The following is a 25,217-nucleotide window of genomic DNA, read 5'->3' as shown; positions in this document are numbered from 1 at the left end:
GTTCTTTGGGATGTGTATTTTCTTAATGATTTTATATATACAAATATAAAATAAGACACAAATTGTAAGGTTGGTAGGAGATCCTTGATTAGTAACAGCTATGTGGCCGTTTTGTGGCTTTTGCTTTTGTAGTCAAGGCTGAAAGAAAGGTGTAATACTAGTAGGATTGAGGGAAGAGAGAGGGTGGATTTTGAGCTTTAGTCAGAAAAAAAACCAACCGGGTTTTCTTTCTCTTTTTCTCTTTCTCTCTCATAAACCGCCTACATACATGCACTTCTTAAATTAGCAAAGTCTTAAAGGTACTATATGTGTGTTTGAAGCAGCAGCTAGCCACCTTTTCCTTTCTTATTTTTCTCACTGCCTTCAGTTAAAGTATCTAGCTAGATAGGGAATTCTGGTGTTTTCCATGGTTAAACCAGGTTTATAGCTCAATCTTATTGTAACTCCTTCCTCTTTTTCCTCCTCTACGCTCTTCTTTATCTTATCCTCACCGAATACTTTCCTTCTTTCCTGCATATTCTCATCTGGGTTCTGCAGATTTTTTTTTCAACGATCGGTTACAGTCGCGTACACGCTAGGGAGTCAGTGTTTTCCATCATCATTTTTTGTCCATATTCAAGAGTTTTCCCTTTGTTTGCAGATTTTTAGCCTACTTTTTCTCAACCGGATCATCATCTACATGTTTAATTTCTTAATACACATATTTATTTTCCTGATACATGTATAAACAATTAGCAGCTCTTCAAAAGTTAAGAAAATGATTAGCCATGTTATGTATCGTTGTTTCTGCTTTCTTTGTTGATCATTTTGGAGAATTTGAAGTTTTGATGGATCTGAATTGGGTCTTGGATTTTCCTGTAATATAGAGCAGAAACTTGGACATGCTAAGTGGTGGACTGTTCTATAAAAAGGGAGTTGCAGTGATATATTTGAAGGCATCTGGTTTGATCAAGAGAGATAGCACACGCACGCACACGTCACGAGATGAGTAAGATCAGCAACTTGAGTTCTGTAAGCAGTTCTGATCTCATAGATGCCAAGCTTGAAGAGCATCAATTGTGCGGATCCAAGCAGTGTCCCGGTTGCGGACACAAGTTTGAAGGGAAGCCGGTACGGAAAAATATCTCAATAATATTCTTTCCTTCACTGAAAAGCCTTTGACAGTGTATGAAGAAGAATCATATCATGCACAGCCAAAAAAGTATAGCCATATCTGTATGCTTATAGAGCTTGTGCAATTCATTTCATGGGGTTTCCCTTTTTCATTTTATGTCACTGGTAAAGTTTCAGTATTATTATTTTTTGTTAACTAAAGCCTTCGACCCTCTTTATTTTCTCTTTCCCTTGTATTATTCTTCTTGTTCCTCTTTTCTCTTTAGCTTTTGATTCTGGTTTTTCACTTGAATTTCAATGGCGACTGCAGGACTGGCTAGGCTTGCCAGCAGGAGTGAAGTTTGATCCCACAGACCAAGAACTGATAGAACATCTTGAAGCCAAAGTGGAGGCAAAGAACATGAAATCACACCCTTTGATAGATGAGTTCATTCCAACCATTGAAGGAGAAGACGGAATCTGTTATACCCATCCAGAGAAACTTCCAGGTGTGAGAGATATACTGATAAAAAAAATTCAAATCTCACCACTTTCCAAGAGTGTTAGAATGATCTTCTAACCATCTTATCCATTATTCCATGTCATTTTTTAATTCCCAGTTAGGTTTTACTATATAGAGAGAGAGACCACCAAAGTCTCTTTTGGGATTTTTAAGAAACTTGTACTATAATTGATATAAAGAAAAAGGGTTTTATCTGTCAGTTCACCTAACTTTGATTTTTGGGTGTGTGGTTGATATGTGTCTGACAGGAGTAACAAGAGATGGATTGAGCAGGCACTTCTTCCATAGACCCTCAAAGGCTTACACAACTGGGACAAGAAAGAGGAGAAAGATTCAAAACGAATGTGACTTGCAAGGTGGAGAAACCCGGTGGCACAAGACTGGTAAGACCAGGCCAGTGATGGTGAATGGAAAACAAAAGGGTTGCAAGAAAATTCTTGTCCTCTACACCAACTTTGGAAAGAACAGAAAGCCAGAGAAAACCAACTGGGTGATGCACCAATACCATTTGGGGCAGCATGAAGAAGAGAAAGAGGGAGAGCTTGTGGTGTCCAAGATATTCTATCAGACACAGCCAAGACAGTGCAACTGGTCAGACAGAAGTGCAACAACTGGTGAAGGAAGTGGAGAACCTAACAACAGTAGCAGAAGGGACAGTGGAAGTGGAAGTTGTTCTTCCAAAGAAATTGCTACTCACAGAGATGAAATGTCTGCTGTTGTTGGTGTCCCTCCAATCACAACTTTCACTCATCACCCTTTGGACATTCACCATCTAAAACCTGATCACTTTAGCTTCATCCCTTTCAGGAAAAGCTTTGATGAGGTACACTGCACATACATATACACAATCATATATATATATATATATATATATATATATATATATATATATACACACATATATCATTCAAACGTGCCAACATGTGTATATATATGTGGCATCACACTTGATTGGACACTTGCATAGTTTTGATTTTAATTGGACACCTTTTTTTCAAATCAATTAATTGAACGTGATGTCTCACTTGCATAGCTGCCAAAGCTAACATAATTCACTGAATTTCAACATTCTTTTGGTAAAACTATAGAGTTTGCTTTTGCACCAAAAAGTGAAATAAGACATGAAAGGATTAAGGTAGCTGATGATATAACACCGTTGCTTGCACAGACAGCATGAATCTGTACGACCATGCTTAATTATAAATCAGTTTCAACCAACCACTGCCTGTTTACCTACCGCTGAAGGTAACAAAAATGCAACAAAGTTACAGCTAACATACCAAGAAAAAGAAACATGAGGTTGACATGTTCTTCTTTTTCTTTTACTTTGATTAACCTTCAAAAAGTATATATAAATGATAGTATGCGTTGTATTCTTGTGCATAGGATAACATGTATATAGTTAACAGTTGAATATGATGGTGGAAAATGCAGGTTGGAATGGGAGAGGTTTCAACAGCAAGGGAAGTGGTGCAAGCATCAGGTTCGTGTGAAGAAGTGCATGAACGACAGAGAGCACAGCATGTAGTTCATCATCATCAACAACAACAACATCAGCAACAACATGCTCATCATCAGATTTCAAACTCAGCTTTTCATATCAGTAGGCCATCACATCCCATCTCCACCATTATTTCTCCACCTCCCCTCCACCATACTTCCATCATTCTCGATGACAACTCTTACCATGTCTCTAGAATAATGCTCCAAAATGAAAATTTTCAGGTAATCACCACTCAATTTTCTCTTCTTAAACATTATAATATATATACATGATCATAGTTTTCTTCCCTTTTGATTTTCATAATTGAGAACTACTGTAGCTGTTACCAAATAGCATTGGACCATTGGAAAAGAGAAAGACTGCACTGAGTAAACATAACAGTTTATATCATGAACTTGACCTGTTAAAATAAGTTTAAACAGCTTAAATGGTCATAAATTACTTTCATATGCCCCCTAAAAGTTTAATATAAAAATGTTTATAACCATTTTTGATTTATAATGATAACAATAAATTGTAAAAAAAGGGAAAAAATATAAGCTAGTCAGTGAAAGAAAGAAAAAACAGATGAGTGAGTCTGCATGGTATTGTGCATGAGTCGGAGTGAATGAGTAGGAAAAGCTTTTGTGAGTGCTTGAAAAATGAGAAGCATGAAACTGTCTTTTCACTTTTTAAATAATGTTGAACACGATGATTAAGATGTGTGCTTTGAATTTGATTGTTGACCTTGGAAAATGCATCTATGGTATTTGTACACTTTGCAGCAACAACAGCAACAACATCATCATAAGCTTGGAGGAAGGTCTGCGTCTGGTTTGGAGGAACTCATCATGGGTTGCACTTCAACTGAAATCAAAGAGGTAAGAAAGAACTTTTTGACTCAGAATTATATGAACTTTGTGTGTCATAATGCCAATAGAAAAGGAAAAGGAGGGCACATAATTCATAGAGAAAAATTATAAAATAAAAAAACATTTTTTACTTAATTTTACTTTGAGGTTACGTTTTTCTTCCTATTATACACTGAATGAAAGAACAACAGTAAAACAAAAAGTGGGACATCAATCGAAGCCTTTAAAGGAAAAAGACATTCTTTATTTTGTTTTTGAATTGTACAAGAGATCGAAACCACCAACATAATTCGTTCCTCTCATTAGACTACTTCTAATGTTTAAAAGTTTGATCTTTGTTCTTTTTTTTTTCTTTATTGTCATAAACAAGCTATTAATAAAGACTGGGTAAAGTGAAAGCAACTTAATTTTATTTTCTTTTTTCAATGGGCCGTGTTTGGCAAGACGCCCATTGACGTTTGACACTTTGACCATGATGTGGAAAAAGACTATTCCTGATGAACTATTGAATTTCCATTTTCCATAATTATCTTTTCTTAGTTTATGACATGTAAATTCAATTAAATGTGGAGGTTAAATAGAGTCATAATATTCTTGAAGTATATAATGATTTTTCCTTGTTATTACTTAAGATTTTGATTACAAACCCTAACCCTACTTGCAGGAGTCATCCATGACAAACCCACAAGAAGCTGAATGGTTGAAGTACTCTTCTTATTGGCCAGACCCTGACAACCCGGATCATCATGGGTAGAAGAGGGTGAACCCAACAAAGAAAAAAGTGAAGAGAGAGAGAGAGAGAGAGAGAGAGAGAGAGAAATGTAGAGAAAAAACAAAAACCATATAGACAGCATTATAGTCATCATCATCATGAAAGCTTGAAGCCTCTCTCAAGTTTCCTTTCAACAAAAAAAAGGCCAAAGAAATAATATCCATAGTTTGCTCTCTTTTTTGTTTCTTTTTCCTATGGAGGCCTATTTATGAAACTTTGGTGACTCTCACAAAGGAACCATAACAGTATAACAGTGTGTGTGCAATGGACAAGCTGGAAAGAAAGAACAAAGGGTGGAAGATTGTAAATCAAAGAGAAAGAAAAGAAAAGAAAAACCCAAGAAAAGGCTGCTGTCACTTCTGACACATGGAGAGGGAGAAACCAAAGTAAATGTATCCTACTGCATCAAAATCATCACTATTTTCATTACTATACCATTCCCTCCTATAATTCTTATTATTTTATTGTTTTCAAATGCTTGTACAATTTCACCTTTCTTGTTTTTTATACCACAAATATACCAATGAGTTTCTGCAAACTGCAAACCACCTTGTTCCTCGTGCTGTAGCTAGTCATTACTTCCTTCTTATCCTTAAATTCTTCTTTATGTTTATATATATATATATATATCATCACATTCATATATAAAAATGAAAAATGTCCAAAAGAGTGTGTCATTACGCTTCACTTTCTACTTCTTTTCACATTTTTGAAAGGTTTCAGAAGGGAATCACATATAGCTTTCGCTTTCTCTTTTAGAAATATATATATACATATACATATATATCTATATATTTATATATGCATACGTATCTATCTATGTATGTTACCGATAACTTTAAGTCGGAGCCTCATGACGGTGGAAGAATTCATAGCTAGTAAGTTACTCTCGTGTCCTCGGTTAAGTTTAGAATTTATATCAGATTTGACAGACAAAAAATATATACATAATGAAAAATAAATAACAGAAGGTTGAAATCCACTTCTATCATAATATATATATATATATATATCTTGTTAAGTTGATGGTTGTATATAAAAAAATTGGTATCTAACATGTATGTGATTTAAGCGTTATAAGAATGCAGGATATATAAGAGTATACGCTGCTTAACTGAGCGAGTATATCGCAAAAGATTATTTTAATATTTAAGTTTTAGATATACAATGATATTAAATATTTAAAGATAAGAAGATTGATGACAGTAACTTGATTTAATTTGAAATTCTGCATTTTATCTGATCTGATGCACATCCATTACCATATATCAGAGTCACACCATAAGGTGCACCACGAATCTTTTACTGGTGCTGATGTCTTCCCAGTAGAAAAGAAAACTTACTTTAGGATATGAAGTTCAAGAAGATCTTTTGGTTTTCTTATGGGACCCCTTAAACTGACCAAAGATCTCGTCTTTGAACCGTAACACTATGTAATGTGTACACGAAAACACGACTATGACAGCATGTATATGTGTGTGTGTGTAATGAAACTATTCACTTTTAATTTAAAACCATTTTGGAAGTTTCATTACTTGGGAAGGAATCTATGGAAAAAATTGTGTCTGCTATGGAGAACGAGGGAGCAGAAGTTCAAATCTGTTGATTGAAATATTTTGAGTTTGATTTTGAATAGAACAACACAAGCTATACGTTTATTGGTGAGAGATTCTTTTGTTTCTATTTTTTAGAAAAGAGAGTGATACTACGAGACAGACACCTCTTTATTACTTTATTCTGCGTTAGATTCGATCTTTTTCCTGCAGTGTTACAGAGAAAAGATGAACTAATCCCATCTGAAAGAGATAGAGAGAGAGAGTAACGTGCATGTTAATGCTATCTTTTCTTTCATGGGACATGCATGATAAAGCTAAAATCAAGATGAAGAGGGGCAACTTCATTGTAGTTTCTGAAGGGAATAAAGAGAGAATATATAAGAAGACAAGAATAAACTTTTTAGATGCTTTTTATTTCTGTGTTCTTTTTAAATTACTACGTATCTTCTCAAAACTCCAACCTTCTCTGAGCTTTGGGGTTTGTGTGTGTTATAAAAAAGAAAGATCTTTCTAATCATACATACATGCATCTCATTGTGAGAGTACTCGTATCGATCAGAGATAAGATAATGTTTATTAATGTAAATTTTATCTTACAAACCAATTTTATAAGGTTAAATTAGGTTTAAAATTCACTTATTAATCTGGTATTAGAGTCAGATTAGAGTCTATTTTAACAAGATGGTGGGTTGGTGAGATGAAACTAGCAAGAGGAAGTGTCTCTTTCCACATGCCATTTAAAATTTAAAGGAGACCTAAAAAGGTGATATTCAGTTCTTTCACTTTAGGGAAGATTTTGGATGCTTTTGAAGTGAGAATATAGTGAGAGAGATGAGGGAAGATTAATGGCAGTGAGTGTTAATTAGGGTTAGCTTCTTGGTGTGGCAGAGATTTGGTCCCATAAAGAACTCACACATGGAATGGTCGTTGGTTGTGCAAAGAGGAATATAACAACATAACATGCCTGTTATCCAACTTTTCTCGATTCTTCCTTCAATTTTTCAGACCCTACCACTTTGGTTTTCATTTCCTCCAACCATCTTTTTCTTTTCATCATTTATAAACAAATTTCAAAGTTATTTTACTTCAATTATTGGTGTAGTATTGTTAGTTCATCTATTATATATGTTAATTTTTCATATTTCAGTCTGAGTTCTTAAAATAAAATGTATATAAAATGATAAAAGTATGATGATTAAGTAGCATATTTAAGACGAATATATATAAATGACATAACTGTGACAGTGTTACCATGCACAATATGTCATTAAAATATCAATAATTTTTTTATTTATATCGCTATATTAGGGGATAATTTTTATGTTACTATAACCTAAATTATGTTATGAAGACTACTACGAAATAGTTAATGGGTCCAAAACCAGTTTTTTAAGATTTACAATGTGTGCTTGTCTTTTTTTTTTTTTCTATAACCGAGACTGAGCTTAATTCGATGCAAGCCCAATCTTTTGAAGCCTTTCAATGTTTCTTCCTGCACCCTATCAAATTTCTTCCTATACCTTATCAAACTGGAATTTTCCTTCTGGAAAATTTTTCAAGAAGGACACTCATCCCACTGCTATTCCGGATCAAAATTTCCGGAAGTCTGTGATGGAGTGCATGAAAAAAATTGATGGGTACAGAAAGAAACAGATCATAGACTTGCTCCAAAAAATACAATAAGTCCAGGTTAAGTAATTTCTTTCTGCACCACCATAATTCCTTTCCGCACCCCCATTGAAAATCTCTGCTTTGTAATTTTTGTTTAAAGTCTTTTTCAAATTTTACAAGAAATTTTTCCTATTTTTCAATCTGAAAGTCAAAACTAAAAAGTATTTTCGCATAAAAAATGTTTATGGATTATGTAATTCAAAAATACTTTTCACTTTGGGATTACACAATAATATGGAAAATAATGGCTTTATAATACACATTTACATTCATATACCACATATTATAAAAATAAAGTGGTCATATAAAAAAGGTAAACTTTGGTAATTTTAGAAGAAAAAAAGAAAATAAATAATAAGGAAAAATAGTGCAAATTAATGCAAAAAATTTGTGTATCAAAATATTATTTCTCAAATATGTTAGCTCTCTTATATGTGAAAAAAGTGTGAGAGGTAAAAAAATGTAGCACTGCGACAGTGACATAGACGGAGATGGTAAAAGCTAAGGATGTTTTTGTCTTTTACACAATCTTATGATACAAGATGTAGGAAGAAACCATAGAAATACTCTTATGTCTAACTTCTTAAAGCCATGTTTTGGATTTAGGATACAAGATGAACCAGAAAAGCCCAAAATGCAGAGACAAGAAAAAGTATATCAGTGTATCAAAGAAAAGGCTATAAAAACAAAAAGTTAGATCTACGTTACGCCTACTTTAAATCTAGACAACTCATTCAATATTGATTGAGATGAACATTATGTTCTTAATAATTTAAACGTAGTCAGAAAAAAAATTAAATTAAACCATTTTTACAAGAGAATTGACTACTTTGAACATCTCAACAAAAAGAGTATCATTTTGAACAAAACTAACTAATACAGAGATCAAAATAAGTATTAAGCCTTAATCTTATTACTTTATGCTCAGTCATCATCCCAATTGACTAATTCTATCAAGTTTTTTCTTCCAGTGTTTCTGAACTTAGAAATTTGCAAACTTGATAATGAGAAGAAATTTTTTGATGCAGCATTTTCTCTGGGCAAGTCCTAATCCAACAAAGGTACATGCAGACAGCAATATGTTGATGATGAGAATAGATGAAGAAGTAAAGGCAAAGGAACATAACATTTATGCAGCAACAACCCAAAAGAATTGAAGATGGGACCTAAATCAAACCCATGTTGCAATAATTACACGTGACCACACCACACCTAACTGCTAACTATTCACTTGATATTGATGATAGCACATGCAACTAGCCATTAATATAAAGTGTTTGACTAAATTAAAGCCAGAAGCCAAGAATGTGAAGAATGTAACAGATACACATTGATTTCCCTAATATCATTATGCCTTACCCTTTTGCATTTGGCAATAAATAACATCTTCCATTTCACTAAGTTTTAGATTCATATAGCTTTACAATTTTGGAATTATATAATGCTTAGTTTGAGTATGACCTGTCATATTACTCAACCACAGACTGTGTTGTGTCACTTTCTCAGTTTCTTTGATTAATTGTGTACTGATAGAACAAAGAGTTTCATGAATAAATTATGTTATAGGCTTCAAGAATTGATTTTCTTTTTATATTTTTAAAACAAGCACTTTAGTTCTTATATTTCTAAAATATGGTAATTCTTTCTTAGATCTTGTACTATATTTGATCAAGGGACTGACTGTAACACACTTTAAAAGATACAAAAATGAAAAGTCATTATTAAGACCAAATCTTAGGTTTTTGTGGAATAATCTAAGTGTAAATCTAAATGTCACTTAGGAATAATCTGAGTATACTTAAGTTCTGGTGGCTATGATTTGAAAATTCAATCAGTTCCACTTGTGTTGCAGAAGATCTGAACAAGAGGAATCTTACCCTTTATTTGTTTTATAATTGGAACGAATATGTTGATGACCAGCCATAGAACTTGGAAGCTAGCTGCTTTTGACTAGTAATCAGAATGGCGTGCGCTACCTTTTTCTCCTCTCAGTTTTCAAACCAGACTTCCTCTGCCTAATGATTGGTTGCTGGAGCATGTTCTCATCATTTAGAAAAGAGAACTGAACACTGAATGTCACTAACTTTTGCTGAACTTTAGAAATTGCCATTGTATAGTATAAATCTGGGAGCATACTTCACTCACAGAATCATTTAAAAACAAGAAATTCCTCCACACTGCTGGGAAAGTTTCTGTACCCTGATGCCTCATGATATTCAATGTCCCCTTTTGCTGATACCCTTTTGATTATTTTAATTTTTCTCCAAGATTTACACTTTCTCAGTTAGGAAATGTTCAATTTTGCTGTTTATTTCAGCAGACTAATTTGTCATTATTGCAAGTTGAGAACTAGAAAGTAAAGGGGTTGTTCCTGCAATAAAGAGCTATTTATTGGGAATAGTTTGATTAGGGCTATTCTAAGAGTAAATGAAAGTTAATTAGTGTTTTCAAAAAATTCTTATGCAGCAATGGAGTAGGCACGGATATTTGGTAGCTAGTAGCTACCAACTGGCAACCATTCATCAGAAATTAAATTCCCTCTACCAGCTCCTTAGTTTAAAAGTACCTTGTGTTTTTTCATCCTTTTGTTTTTCTCCTTATTGCTTGGTACAAAATGAGTTAGCACAGTATCAAATCTCTTAAATGTTTTAGAGTTTCCAAAAGGACGAAAGAGTGTGAACTAAGTTACATGCTCTAATGCTCATACACAGTCATGCCAAGTACACATCAACTTGGCCCTTCTTCTGCTTTCTGGAGATGATTACAAGTGGCAAACACCTTTTCATTTTCACTAATGACATCAACTTTCTTAAATTACAATAGCCAAAATCTTGTTTAGATGCTATGTGTATCATGTGAATGCTTATTAATGCGATCATTTTATTTCAACTAATGATCTTAAATTCAAGTGACCCTTAGAAAAATTTATCCATCGCCCTATGGTTAACTAATTATGTGTTACTGTTATTTTCTATTATTTGCTAGCATGCAGCCACTGATAATAAGATCTATAAAAGTTGTGGCAATTAGTGATTAGTGAGACCATCTCACCTTACCACACTGTTCTGACACTGAAATTTTCACTCAAAGAAGTCAACATCTGTACAGAAAAAGGTGTACAAAGGTATGCCTCAAACAAACGCATTACATAAACTAAAAAGAAAATGGGAAAAAAGAAAGGGAGCATAATCAGCCCCACCACCACCAGTCCACCACTCTCTCTTCAATGTAGCAGCCTTATTTGGGTTTTGGGCAAGCTTAGTTAAGAATCATATCCTCTTGAATTAAGCATTTTGGCATCTTCAGCTAAAAATGGAGAATAGCTGCATTCTAGCCTTTCTCATCTTCATTCTACATTCAAGTACAACGAAAGCTGTCTTCAGTGTTGGTGGTGGTGTTGGTGTTGGTGTAGGTGTAGGTGTAGGCGTTGGTGTTGGTGTTGGCAATGGAAATGGGGGTGGCAATGGTGGAATGGTTTGGGTTGGAGGAGGGATTAACAGCCCAGAGCCTCCTGGATATTCAGTGCCAAAGCCTGAAGGAGCTTACACAGCTCTCCAAGCTTGGAAATCTGCAATCACTGAGGACCCTCTTAATGTTTTAGAAAGTTGGGTTGGTCCAAATGTGTGTTCTTACAAAGGAGTCTTCTGTGCAAATCCTCAAGATGAAATGGTTGCATCAGCTTTCCCAGTTGTTGCAGGCATAGATCTCAACCATGCAAATCTGAAAGGAACTCTCGTCAAAGAGCTGTCTCTACTCAGTGATTTGTCTCTTCTCCACCTCAACACGAACAGATTCACGGGTTCTGTTCCCGATACATTCAGAGAGCTGGTGTTTCTGGAAGAGTTAGACCTCAGCAACAACCAACTTTCAGGTCCTTTCCCTTATGCTACTTTGTACATGCCAGGCCTCATCTACTTAGACCTAAGATTCAACTACTTCTCTGGGGCCCTTCCTGAGGAACTTTTCAGCAAGAATCTGGATGCAATATTTCTCAATAACAACCAGTTTGAAGGTGAAATTCCCCAAAACTTGGGTAGCTCCCCAGCCTCGGTGATAAACCTGGCCAACAACAAGTTGAGTGGAAACATCCCAGCAAGTTTGGGCTTCATGGGGTCTAAAATAAAGGAGATTCTGTTCCTCAATAACCAGTTAACTGGTTGCATCCCTGAAGGAGTGGGGCTATTCACAGAGATGCAAGTTTTGGATGTGAGCTTCAACTCACTTATGGGTCATTTGCCAGACACGCTGTCATGCCTTCAAGACATTGAAGTTCTGAACTTGGCCCATAACAAGCTCTCTGGGGAGTTATCAGACATAGTGTGCTCTTTGAGAAGTCTTGCAAATCTAACTGTTGCTTACAATTTCTTTTCGGGGTTCAGCCAGCAATGCTCAAGGCTTTTCTTTAGGAATGTGGGTTTTGATTTCTCCCTAAACTGCATTCCTGGGAGGGACATGCAGAGACCTCAACCTGAATGCTCTGTCATCCCAGGTGGTAGCCTTAGTTGTCTCAGAATCCCCACACCAAGGCCTCTTGTTTGTGGTTCAATGGCTGTAAGTAACTCTAAGCACATTGATCCTTGATGGTAATCGCATTATTAGTTACATAACAGGTTGGTCATAGCTGTTCCATTAATTACTGCTACCAATCTTCATTCACATTCTGCTAATTTACTTCTTAAAAGATTCCTTGTGCATATTCGTAATTATACTTGTCGTGCACGGGTATATATATATATATATATATATATATATATATATATATATATATATATATATATATATATATATATATATATATATCTATATATATATATATATTCATGCCTATATCTTAATGGAAATTTATTTGGGATGCTTCTAATATCTACTCTATCTATCTACCTTGACCCGCATCATCAAAGATGGATAGCTTAGTTTATGTTTCCCGTGACATGCTTGCTTGATATTAGCTACTTTATTTTGTACTGGTTTATCACGGGTTCTTCAATTATTCCATCAACAACTTCACTAACCACATTCGACAAGACCCTACTTGATAGCTTCTAAACAGGTAAATTTCACACCACTGTAATGCACTAGGTTACATCACAAGGTTATATCTAAATTAGTTGGAAAGGTGCTCCTGTCTTCAATAATACAAGTGAGGATATTGCATGAGATTGCCATTGTGGCTTGCTAATACTTCAAGATACACCAATTATTAGACAGGTATTAATGCAGCAATAGATATGCATACTGCATAGATTGCACATTAGAGATGCCCTTGTTTAAACACCCTCACAAGTTTAAAATATTTAGTGCTATTTGGTGAAACCTGCTAACTAAAACACAAAATAAAGTAAAATTAAGTTTTGATGTGTTTTTTTATCAATTTTTTTTTAATATTTAACAAAAGATATCAAATAAAAATGTAATACATTTGATATCTTACAATTTAATATCAACACTTTTTTTTTGGTTTAGAGAGACAATTATTATGAAACTGTTGTTTGAAAAAGATTTACAATCATTCCTCAAAAAACACCCTGATGTCGATCTAGTTAGAGGTTTAAATAATCTGTTAGAGATTCTGGACTCAAACTTCAGCACCATTGTTGTACAATGAAATGAAAAATAATCATTCCCCAGTTTTTAAATTACCATGTTGCAACAGACAACAAGCATTACATTACCATGAAAAATCACGGCAGGGAACTACAACTGGGAATCGTAAAAAATAATACAGATTTCTGAGAAGACATTGCTATGGAATATAATACATTGGGTTTGGGAGTTTGAAAGACCGTGCGGCTACTGCATAACCCCACAAATCACTCCACTGATCCCCAGAGCTCCCATGAATCATGTAGCCTTCGTTCTCCACCTCTTCTCTCTTCTCAGACTTGTAACTAATGGCAGGTTTGCCTTTATCAGAAGACCCTCTGTTTCGTTAACAAAGAATTTCAGTTAAAACTTGTTCAATAAAATAAGATACATATTTCCAAGAACCAGTAATTTATGTACCTTAAGATAAGTCTCTCCCAATTTCTGTAACCTGAAAGCAGAAGGTTTGTCTCCGTGGCATTCCTTTGATACTCACTCCTCCCAGTTAAGAGAAATATCTTGAACCCCAATTCCTTAAGCTCGTTATATAAAATTAAATTGGCTGCCAAAGCTGGGGCAGCAGCCGAGTGCACCCAAGTATCAAAGGAAGTCTCATTGAAGATCTCAAATCTGCAGTTTAAAACAAAAGCCCATAATCAACTTCAACAAAGAAATTCTCACAAGCAACTGCCATGGGTTAAGAAAATCACTTATAGATTTCAGTTTTCACGCATTTTAAATTGAAAGAAAGAACACGAGTCTTTTGGCTAAAATTAACTTCCGATTACTAATAGTAACCACATTGCATCTATTCATTAATCCCCCCAATTCCAAGACATGAGACCGAGAGCCATTGATATTTGATAAAGTACCCTTCCTAGTTATACTACGTTTGTTACAACTTTCAGTTATTCTTTAACTTTAGGCAACTTTTCAATTCGTCAAAATAACAGAATCCTTAACAATTACAGTTACAGAAACTCATTTTCGAAACAGTTCAGATCTCCTTTTCCTAAAGGCTAGTTACATCGAGTGTTATACATCCAGCACTTTTAACGCCCATCAAAACTTTCATCCAAAAGCAACTTCTCAACTTAAGATTCTCTCTGCAACATCAATGATAAGAAAAGATGCATTTGAAAAAGTTAATTTACAGCTATTTAGACTTAACAAATAAAATAAACACTTGTTTAATTTAATTTTTTTTAAATATGATATGAAAACAATTTAGCCTATGTGGTTTTAAGTTTGGATTGTTCCAAATTCAGTTTAGAAAGGAAAAACAACTTTGAAAAATATCTGGTTACTCTTAAAAGTATGTTTGTACACTAAAATTTTGCCTTAAATCTCAGTTTAATAGAAGTAAGACTTAGGGTAATCTTGTAAACTTGGTTTACAAACTTAATTTTAACCCAAACATAAGATCAAATTTTAATCCAAATAGGTATTATACAAATTGTAATGCAAGCATACGCTTGACCATAATTATATACATCAATTTAATCTTGTTTCTACTCCAAGTATAAAAGTGACTTGCACATAAATAACTAGATAATAAAAACTTATTTAATACAATGATCATCCATCTATACTATTTGGTCAAATAATTAAGCCTCAAACAATTTTTTTATCTAGTAAACCATTTTCTTGCGGCTAAATGGAACAATTTAAATATAATAAATAAATTTATATATTTTTTGGGTAAGCTAATGCAATTTATATTATAATTACATTGGACAGGGCATAAGAATTGCACTACCAAAGAATAAAACAATTACAGCTGGCATATAAGCGTATAACAATGGCATTGCATCATACTTTGAGCTACCCCTGCCTCTTCTTCGTGTCATTGACCTACCCATTCAAGATAAACATCACACTACCCATCCCCTTTGTCTTTTTCTTGCTTCTGGTAAAAAAAACTTCAAAAAAAATTCATGCAGAACTTTCAACCCAAGACAGAAATTTGGATTTATATGACAGTTCAGTCCGAATTTATAATTCTCATTTTTTACAATAACGAGCTCTTATTTTAATAAACATGTTTTTTGTAAGTCTAAGATTTCATAAAAATGGACATTCTATAGGCCTTCAACAACTAATGTTCACATGCATGCCCAGAGATCCAATTGGACAGATCCAACATTGATTCTTTCATACGTGTCAATTGGACAGATCATCCATAGTGACTACAGTAGATGCAATTGGAGTATATCAACAAACTTCGATAGCCTATTGTACCATTATTTCATGAAAAAGTTATTTAAAAGAGTAGGCTAGAAAATGTACTGTTTTCTCTAGAAAAGTATCCTATAAAGCAGCATTGTATTTGTATTCAATAATTACTATACGATAAATTGTTTCAACAATGGTTAGCAAGCATTTGGAGCCTAATGAGGTTCAGGACAAACACATTCCAATCAAAATCCTAGGGCCACAAAACGCAAAACTCTAAAACCAATCAGCATAATCATCACTTACCCGAATCCAATTTCTTGATAGTAAGGCACGTTGGAGAGGAGCGTCTCGTCGATGTCGAACACCCACGCGTCTCTTCCGTCTCCGACCATTCTCACGCTCCTCGCGAACGCCAACGACAAATTCCCAACAACTTCGCAGTCCCTCCGGTACCGCTCTCCGGTCATGTACTCGGCCACGAAATCCACGCAATTCACCGGCACGCGCTCCCACGCCCCCGCGTTGTTCGTCTCCACCGCCAGCCTCCAGCTGTCGCAGTAATCGCTCGAGATTGCCTTCTCCGACGGCAACCTCAGGATCGGCTCCGACCGAATGTGGCTGACCGTTGAGAGGGCCACCAGCAGGGACAGCAGCCACACGCCGGAATCCATCACCGGAAAACAGATAGGCCGCTGAAGGGATCCGGTAGCCGGCGACTACTTTCTTTTTCCTTTTTCTATATATAAAATAAAAGGGAGAAAGAAAAAATTGGTTTCTAAAATGCAACTGAATGGAACTATAATTCCCCTTCGTTCGTATCGGGCTGAGTTTTATGGGCTTACAAAAACTTGATCCTAATTTGTTTTTTTTTTTAACTTTCTAAAATTATATTATATTTAAAAATAAACTTTTGCAGAAAACAAACACATGAACTAGGCTGACTTTTTGAGTTTTTGCGACTTAATCCCTCATCAAAATTAAATCTAATTGGATTAAAAAACTTTTGTTAATTTATATTTTAAAGAGTGTTTGATATATACATTCTTTTTAAATTTTCACTAAAATATTAGATGGAAAATGTTGAATTTCTTATTTAATATGATTTAATTAGAGGTAGTAATAAGTTTCAAAGAACTGATTTAAAAATTAAATATTAATAATACTATTTGGATAAATAAATAAAAATTTGAATATATATATAAGCAGACATTTGCCTGCTGTCTGTTTGTCTGTACAGCTCAGTGCAAAAAATGCTGCTAAAATCACCTTCTAATCAGAAAACCCAACCACGACAAAACAAGAATCGGTCCAAGCTGCAAGCTCAAACCAAAGTTTTCACATTGACTATCACTGCAGCAGATGGTACCACATAATTTAAGGAACACAAACACAGTTTAATGTTTGACTAGGGAAAAGAAACATGTTCTTCATGACAAAGCTCTTTCCTGAGTTTATGCGAAAAGAGCTGGCATGCATCCATGCTAAGATCAATGGCAGCAGAGAGTGCAATGAACAAAGCAGCATCAGCCATGCACGTCACGTGCTGTGCTCCAACTTGCACCAGAGGTTTGCTCACTTTGCCTTCACCTTCAACAGTAGAACCCATCACAAACCCTTTTCCCGGTAACCTTGAACTCAACCCTGAATCCTTCATCACTTTGTAGTCAATGCAGAATTGGCCACCCTTTTTCACATTCATCGTGGCCTCAGCGATAGGTACGGCTCCATTCTCAGCAACAAGCTCGAACTTGTAGCCCAACCCATCTACGGGACCTCTCTCTCGCCATGCTTCTAGCCGACCCCACGGTTTCCAGCTACTCACCGAGGCACCGTTGGGCCGCAGAATGAGCCATGCACCTGGGTTTGATCTAGACACTCTATCTGAACCGGGGGAAGGAACAAACGGGGTGATCATGGAAGCAGCAGCAACCGGTGAGCCAGAGAGATCATGGATCGTCACCATCCAACCCTTTCTCTCCCTCCCATGACGCTCTCTAACACCCTTCAAGGTTCTCCTCCATCTGCTGAGATTGTTGCCGAAATCTGAAGGTAGAGACCTGAATTTCCAACAGTAACAAACAAAACATTTAATGTATCTTGTTTTTATATTTTTATAGCACATGTTTATACATATCGTATCATGTGTAATCTAATTAAATTGTCATTACTTTTCTAAAGATTTGAATAGTCAATAGGCACAATATCTTGTGGCATCAATATCAGATACGAATGCCTGAAGAAAATAAAAGGATATACTGTTCATGACTGGTTAGGAAGTATAATTAAACTGAAAAACATAATAAATTTAGTAAGACAAGAAACAACCTAATAAAACTGTCAAACGTGGTAGGATACTAAATTATGAGATATTGAGACTGCAGGCAGATCAGTGGCACATGGGAGGGAATCCATGGCTGTTTAGTTTCACAGTTTGGAAAATCTATGCTGTCTGTTTGACCAAACAGGCACATGCAGGGAAAACTTAATTTAAACTTGTCAAACAGTTAGTTAATTCTAGCTTGAGGAGAAAGTGAAAGAAAGAAAAGGTAAGAAAGAGAAAAGAAGCATGAACATGAATGAGGTGAATAAGGTGAGAGAGAGAGAGAGAGAGAAGAGAGAAAGAATGTGGTAATGGTTAGGTAGAAACTCCATAGATATGGACAAACCAGCCAGCCCAGATGCCTAACCTCACCTTAATTCATTACTATAATTAACCAAACATATTAGACCCACCTCTCATAACTTTGCCAACCCACACCGATAATCCTTGCATCACAAAACTTTCCTATTACCACACAAATTCACATGTCACCCATTATTAGCTTTCTATTTCTCAAACCCATGCATGCTTCCTTTTTACTTCAGATTCTGTGCTGGATTTTTTTGGTGATGCATTAAAATTAACATTAAAAAAGTTAATATTTTAAAAATATTTTTAATATATTTTAAAACATTAAAATTATTGTTCATCAATATATTTTAAAACAAAACAGAAAAACTTAATTGAAAATTTAAATTATTTATTTTTGGAACTAAATGTTGATTTTTTTTTAAAATATATTGACTATAGTGTTCATCAATATATTTTAAAACTCGGGAAAAACCAATGAAAAATCTAAATTCTTTATTTTTTGGACTAAAGCGTAAGCAGTTAGTTTAGTTGACTTTTTAAAAATTATATTAACAATCTACTGAATTAATCTTCATTGTTAATGTTTTTATATTTTTTTTAATATTTACTAATAGAAAAACACAAGCCCTCGTGATATTTAATATGGATATAAGAAAAAATCCTAAACAATAGAATTCCAAATAATTGGATTGAACAAAATATATACACTTTTTACATCCCAAAACAATTACAATTTCAGTTATTAAATCTAAATTTTAAAGTACTATTAAAAATCGATAAAGTTACAACATGGTAATGAAGCTTAAACGATAATCTAAACCGGCCACAACTTAATTAGGTCCGGTCTCTCAAGTACTTTGTTTCACTTTTCAATTAAAAATTGAACTTTATGATAAAAGTTTGTAATAAAGTTCGGTATGATTGAACTTTAATTGAAGAACAACCTCAAAAATACAAATTATGTAAATAAGTTTGGTTAAAATAAAAATAAATGTGGACTAAGTTCGAAGTTTAACGACCTGACCTCTAATCAAAACATGAAGAAGAAAGAAAAAATTGAAACAATTTTTTTTTATTTCACATGTTTAACCTGTAACCTCTATTTCTCTTTGCAAAACTCCGCGGAAATTATAAAAATATTTAATTTTTAAAATATGTAAATGGAAAAAGGTGAAAAAGATGAAGTGTGTGTGTTAGAGTCGTTGGTTGATTAAACAACTATAGCACAGAGTACCAGAAGAGCGATTGAAAACTAAAATGCACCATATTATTATTATTAATTTTATTATTATTATTATTATTATTATTATTATTATTATTATTATCATTTATTATTATTATTGTAAAAAATAGAAGAAGAAAAATCGCTGACACACTCACCTCGATCTTGAGTTACGATCAGCGCTGAACTTACAACTGAAGACAGGCTGTCTGATATTATTCTCTTGAATCTGGAAAACCACCGGACTACACTCCGGTTCGCCCCCGAACTGGAACACGAACCGCGGATCCGGTTCAGACCGGACCGCCATGTGGAGCCGAGTCGAGGGCTTTCGGTTGGGTTCGGAGCCGGTTTTGTTCCTGCGGAGGCTGAGCCAGCCGCTGTGGAAGGTGATGGGGCGGTCCCGAGCGGAAGTGAGGTCGAGGGTGAGGGTGAGGCGGCCGAGGAGCTTGGCGGCGGAGACGCCGCAGGCACGGGCTGTGCTGCCGGAGTAGACGGCGAGACGGAGGGAGATGGGACGGCGGAGGGTTGCGGAGTCTAGGTGGAAGCCGGGGGCGGCTGTGACGGCGTCGGGAGCGGAGGAGGAAGAGGGAGAGAGAGGGAGAAGCGCGGTTTGGGAGGGGAAGTTGGTGGTGCGGATTTTGCAGAAGCATGGGGTGGTGGAAGGGTGGACGCCGGAGATTGGTGGGGCCTTGGTGGCGGAGGGAAGGTTTAGAGCGAGAGAGTCTACCATAAGACGCACGAAGGGGCAAGGATCCATTGTTACTGATGAAACCAAAAGTGAAACCGAACGACCTCTTCAAACGTCAATGGTTTTTCTAAGACATGTATGCAGTAGTTGTTGCAGTGTACGAAGAGAAGACAATGATGTTTGTGTTATGTTACAATTTCACTGCTGCCTCTCTCTCTCTCTCTCTCTCTGGTTCTGTTTCATTAGAGTGTTGTCTGTGAGCTTTTTGTTTTCTTGGAGGTTTAAGCGAACACACGATAACGCATGGAGAGATATGTGATGGTGCCAATTTATAGCTGGAAAATACATTTTTTTCTTTTTCACTTCTAAAACTTGCCTCCCAATATTTATTACAAATTAAAAAAATTCATTTCATTTTTATTTACTAAATAATTTTTACTGATAACAGATAATGCATATTATATAAAGAAATAGTATTTAGAAATGTATATTGATTTTTTTTAATGAATTCACATTCTATTAAAATTTAAAGGTTAATTAATCAACTTTAAAAGGCAGTAATGAACATCAAATGAGAAAAGGTACATAGACAAATACTTAATTATGTTCTTAATTTGCATGTTGATACCTCAAACAGCTAGGTGGAGTATGTACGACATTGTCTTCATCGTAGATAGCATATGAAGAATAGTTTTTTTTTTTTTTCTTTCATCTGTCCTTTATACAGCATTGACCATGCTAACATGCATGATTTGTGATAATACGTAAGGTGCCAAAAACTAAATTTGGTCAGTTACTTTATGGTTTATTTTAACGTCGGTCCATTAAAACTGAATCATATAGGTTAAAAATATAATCCGTTTCATAAGTTTCTTTTTATAACCTTAGTATTTTTAGTTTTGAATTTTTAATATGTAATTAGTGTACGAATTTTTTTGACTAAATGAAGGAAAATATAGGAAAAATTTAGAACCATTTCAGTGTTGATATTTATAGGTCAACCCAATGTTATATTTAACAATGATTAACCTTTTGAACATGTTCATATGAATCCTGACGTTCTAAGATGGAAATTTTCCCTCTGAAATCACGTCGTAGAAACATCAGATAGTCAAATTAATGAAACCAAACTAAAACAAAGGAAATTTGCTGCTAATTAGGAAATTAGTTTCAACTAATTATTCATAATGTGGGTCAAAGGTTTTAATGATATTAGTCATTATATATATTCCATATCAATAATTCGTATTAATACATAATTAAAAATAAGTCCAAAGCAGTTAAGGAGAAAAGTTTTAATGTCAAATTACAATTTTGGGATCGTTGAAAATTATATTTCACAACTTAATACAGAAGAATAGTGTATTTATTATATAAAAAAAATAGCATAAGAGATTTTATTTCAAAAATTGTATATATACTGGTTGCATTTTCATTTATATCAAATGAAAGTCAATTTCAATTTTTTTTCAGGCTTAAAATAAAATACACCACGTTGATTAAAGTGTCAAAAAAGGATAATTAGTAAGCATTTAATAATTAAAGAAATTAACTTAATTGGAATTTGTTTGGAGTGATATAATAAATAAAAATTAATGTAGATATTTATTAACATATTATACCATAAGAGAAAATTGGATCTTAATGTGGTTGGTGGGTCCTAAACAGCTGGATTTTGGCTGTCATCACATTGTAAAAGGAATCTGATTTGGACAGACCAAGACACAAATTTTCCTTAGTATTATTTCCTTTGCATAATCTTTGACTTGACGGCGGATTTCTATATTTTTCATTATTTTTATTATTATAAAAAGTTATAGGATGATAAATAACAAAGTGCAATTTAATTTCTAGTGTCAACTCTTCGTTTTTATTTTTTATTGCATGCTTAGATGAAAAAATATTTTTATAAATTAAAATTGAATTATATTACTTTTTATTAGTTCAATCAAATTCAAATAGCTCCTTGTCTTATTTCCACTTGTTTTTTTTCTAATTGCATCTCTTCTAAATGGAAAATTACTAAATCAAGTTCGTGAAAGATGGAAAATCTTAGTATATCGTGATAATAATACTTGTATGATTATATGAACATGTTTACGTAATAGATTGTACAATTATCATGTAAGGTAATCAAACGATATTAATATTAATTAAATATAAATTTAAAATAAAGAAATATTCATTAATGATTGGCAAACATTTTTAACGTGTTGCATCATAGATTACTTTTTAAAACAATAATCACATGCTTAACATTACATATGAAAAATTTATTTCACTGCAAACACATACTTTATATTCAGACTTACAAATGAAGGTGGAAGAAAAAGTTCATGATCCTTATTTTTTTCTTATTTTAATATTTTTATTTATTATTCATAAAATAAGTATTTAATAAAATAAGTGTTTAATAATATAAACTCTTTATTTATTACCTAATATAAAAGATATATATCTTATTTATTGTCTTTGATCTTTAAATTTCATTTTATTTAAAAAAAATTATTTTGTTAAAATAATTTTTCATTATCTCTCAATTATTCAACAAAATTAATATCTAAAACGTTTGTTTGGATATGTAAGAAAATTTTCATTTAATGTATTATTGATTATACATGTTTTTCATATAATTTTATTTAATGATATATCAAATATTTTCTATACACATTTAATATTTTTATTTCATTTTTAATATTTTTATTTATTGTATATTTTTATAATATAAAATATTGATTAGATTTTTTTGATATAATTAGTTTTATTACTAATTGTTTTCATAAATGTAATTTTATATTGCAATTATATAAAAAAGATAAATCTGGATAAAGGAGATATTTTAAATATGTTTAAACTTAAATAATTATTTTCTTTTTATAAATATTTTTTAACTTTATCAATTTGTTTATTTAGTGTTTACAAAATTAATAAATATTTGTATTGTCATTCAATTTTATTTATGCATAGATGATATTTTATATATTTTTTTCATTTGTATTCAATTGTTATTTAAATATTTAATAACATCTTGATTTATTTGTCGGATTTTTATTTTATTTCTATAAAATTAATTAATTTATATCAACAAATAATTTTTTTAGCACAATTACATTTATATTTATTGTGCAGTAAAAATTTGGATGTGAAAAAAAAAATTATATCCGTTTAATAGATATAGATATAAAAATATGACTGAAATTTTATTAAAAAAAGTATTATAAAATAATAAAATCAATATTCATGTCCATTCGTACCTATAAATTTATCACTTTTATTCTCTCTAAATATATATCAATATTGATGCATATTTTTAGTATTTATGAATCATTTTCATAATTAAATTTAAAGCTACAAATCATTTGCATAATTCACCTAATTAAGGATAGTGTGAAGTGTGTAGTAGTGGTGGAGTACCAAAGAACACGTTCACTGTATGGTGGATCCTACGCAAACCAAATATGGCATGTGTTAGTGTTACATCAATGTTTCTGCCACCATTGCGACCACAACGTAGGGACAATGTCAGTTGTAATTTTGTGCCACTACCAAATTACACACCCACCCACCACCATGCTTCTCATAAATTTCATCAAAATAATAACTTTAACTATAAAATATCAAAATATAAATAGGTCACTAATTATAAAAACATATAACCTAAACTATAGTTTTAATTACATTGATATAATTACAATGGATTTGACATAAAAATTAACTGAAATAATATAATAATAATAAAACATAACTTAATTTTTTTATAAAAATTGATACCACTTTTATAAAGATTTTAAAAATGATATTTAATAAATGACAAGTGGTTTAAAAACAGTGAGACTCGATTATTTTAATATTAAAATTTTTTAATATAAATAATTTTGCTATTAACAAGTTTCATTATTTTAAAACATATAATTTATATAGAAAATTACTTTTCTAGAGTTCTCAAAATTATTTCTATTTACTCATTTGATTCAAAAGATGATACAATGTGAGTGATATTTGTAGTGAACTCTTCACTTTTTGACCAATCAGTTGTTTATGTAAATCAAGTTTCAATCATTTTTTTGGTTTTTTCGTTATGTGTTGTTGCATATAAGTCTTTTTTCACTTTCATGTTGAGTCTCTCTTGATCAATGATCATAATGGTAAGTATTGATCGTTCTTGTGATGTTTCTATGTCTAAGATAGAGCATCTGCAAGTTTGAAAGTATTTTGCTGTGAATTGTTGGGTTAAGTAAGGGAAACTAGTTGTTTTGGTGTACGTGAGTTTGATAATTTGATGATTTACATGTTGATGAATTTCATTGGTGTGTGTGATTATTTTAAATTGAATTATTGGTTCATGATTTTTGTGCTTGCTTGTGTGATTGAGAGAATTTAAAATATGAACATTTGAGTAAATTAGTAAAAGTTTTAATGTTTAAAACTCTTTTGATTCAATGCAATAACAAAAAAGTATCAACTTGAACAACTGATCAAATCAAATTTCACTTAAAATTACAAAATTCATCTGTTGTCAACTATACGGCACTGAACGGTACCATAGTGGCGTTAAACACTAATTTGTGTTACATATTTGAGAGCATTTTAACATTAAGGCGTTGAGCAACAAACTTGTTGTGTCTCACTTTTTGTAAATGCTTTGATTTATACAATAAATCTAAATCATTTTAGATTCAAGACACAAAGTGTTTGAAAATGGCACTAAACATAACTTTTTTACAGTAAGAATGACGTTGAGAGTATAACTCTTTGTGAAAAATTTGACGATGAACACCAATTTATGTTGAATTTTTTTTTTTAATAATGTGTTGTGTCAAAATTTGAAGAAATAATATAATACGAGGTTTAGATTTATTCATAAATTTATTTTATCTAAGAAGAAGTAAATCTTAAAAAGTAAATTTATTTTACTTTTAGTAAATTGAGGAACTGAACGTTG

The 25,217-nt window shown here is 33.1% G+C and overlaps 4 protein-coding genes across 9 annotated transcripts; 2 read left to right on the top strand and 2 right to left on the bottom strand.

The window, feature by feature from the left end:
* The first annotated feature begins 143 nt into the window (after positions 1-143).
* NAC075 (NAC domain containing protein 75) lies at positions 144-5,287 on the top strand. 6 transcript variants are annotated; one of them, XM_047311121.2, is made up of 7 exons: positions 144-299; positions 867-1,110; positions 1,424-1,601; positions 1,864-2,438; positions 3,050-3,340; positions 3,884-3,979; positions 4,635-5,287. In XM_047311121.2, the coding sequence occupies exons 2-7, from the start codon at positions 985-987 to the stop codon at positions 4,722-4,724; spliced, it is 1,356 nt and encodes a 451-aa protein (XP_047167077.2). In that variant the 5' UTR covers positions 144-299; positions 867-984; the 3' UTR covers positions 4,725-5,287. The 6 variants fall into 6 exon arrangements, with proteins under 6 accessions (XP_047167077.2, XP_047167076.2, XP_047167078.2 ...); XM_047311120.2 differs by lacking the exon at positions 144-299 and adding an exon at positions 313-419; XM_047311122.2 differs by lacking the exon at positions 144-299 and adding an exon at positions 321-439.
* A 5,729-nt stretch (positions 5,288-11,016) lies between these two features.
* Positions 11,017-12,663, top strand: LOC124836084 (Leucine-rich repeat (LRR) family protein). The gene has a single exon (XM_047311151.2). The coding sequence runs from the start codon at positions 11,282-11,284 to the stop codon at positions 12,548-12,550; it is 1,269 nt and encodes a 422-aa protein (XP_047167107.1). The 5' UTR covers positions 11,017-11,281; the 3' UTR covers positions 12,551-12,663.
* Positions 12,664-13,576: 913 nt separating this feature from the next.
* LOC124836077 (acid phosphatase 1-like) lies at positions 13,577-16,536 on the bottom strand. The gene is made up of 3 exons (XM_047311143.2): positions 16,034-16,536; positions 13,973-14,182; positions 13,577-13,890 (listed from the first exon to the last, which is right to left on the bottom strand). Exons 1-3 carry the CDS (start codon positions 16,399-16,401, stop codon positions 13,713-13,715), a joined length of 756 nt encoding a protein of 251 aa, XP_047167099.1. The 5' UTR covers positions 16,402-16,536; the 3' UTR covers positions 13,577-13,712.
* A 365-nt stretch (positions 16,537-16,901) lies between these two features.
* Positions 16,902-20,578, bottom strand: LOC124836083 (DUF1005 family protein (DUF1005)). The gene is made up of 2 exons (XM_047311150.2): positions 19,743-20,578; positions 16,902-17,787 (listed from the first exon to the last, which is right to left on the bottom strand). Exons 1-2 carry the CDS (start codon positions 20,342-20,344, stop codon positions 17,136-17,138), a joined length of 1,254 nt encoding a protein of 417 aa, XP_047167106.1. The 5' UTR covers positions 20,345-20,578; the 3' UTR covers positions 16,902-17,135.
* Positions 20,579-25,217: the final 4,639 nt, after the last annotated feature.

Source organism: Vigna umbellata, chromosome 4 (assembly GCF_029865625.1).
Source record: "Vigna umbellata cultivar VRB3 chromosome 4, Vumbellata_1.0, whole genome shotgun sequence".
Lineage (NCBI taxonomy): Eukaryota > Viridiplantae > Streptophyta > Magnoliopsida > Fabales > Fabaceae > Vigna > Vigna umbellata.
The sequence above is the reverse complement of the archived record's forward strand: the minus strand, read 5'-3'. Positions and strand labels throughout refer to the sequence as shown.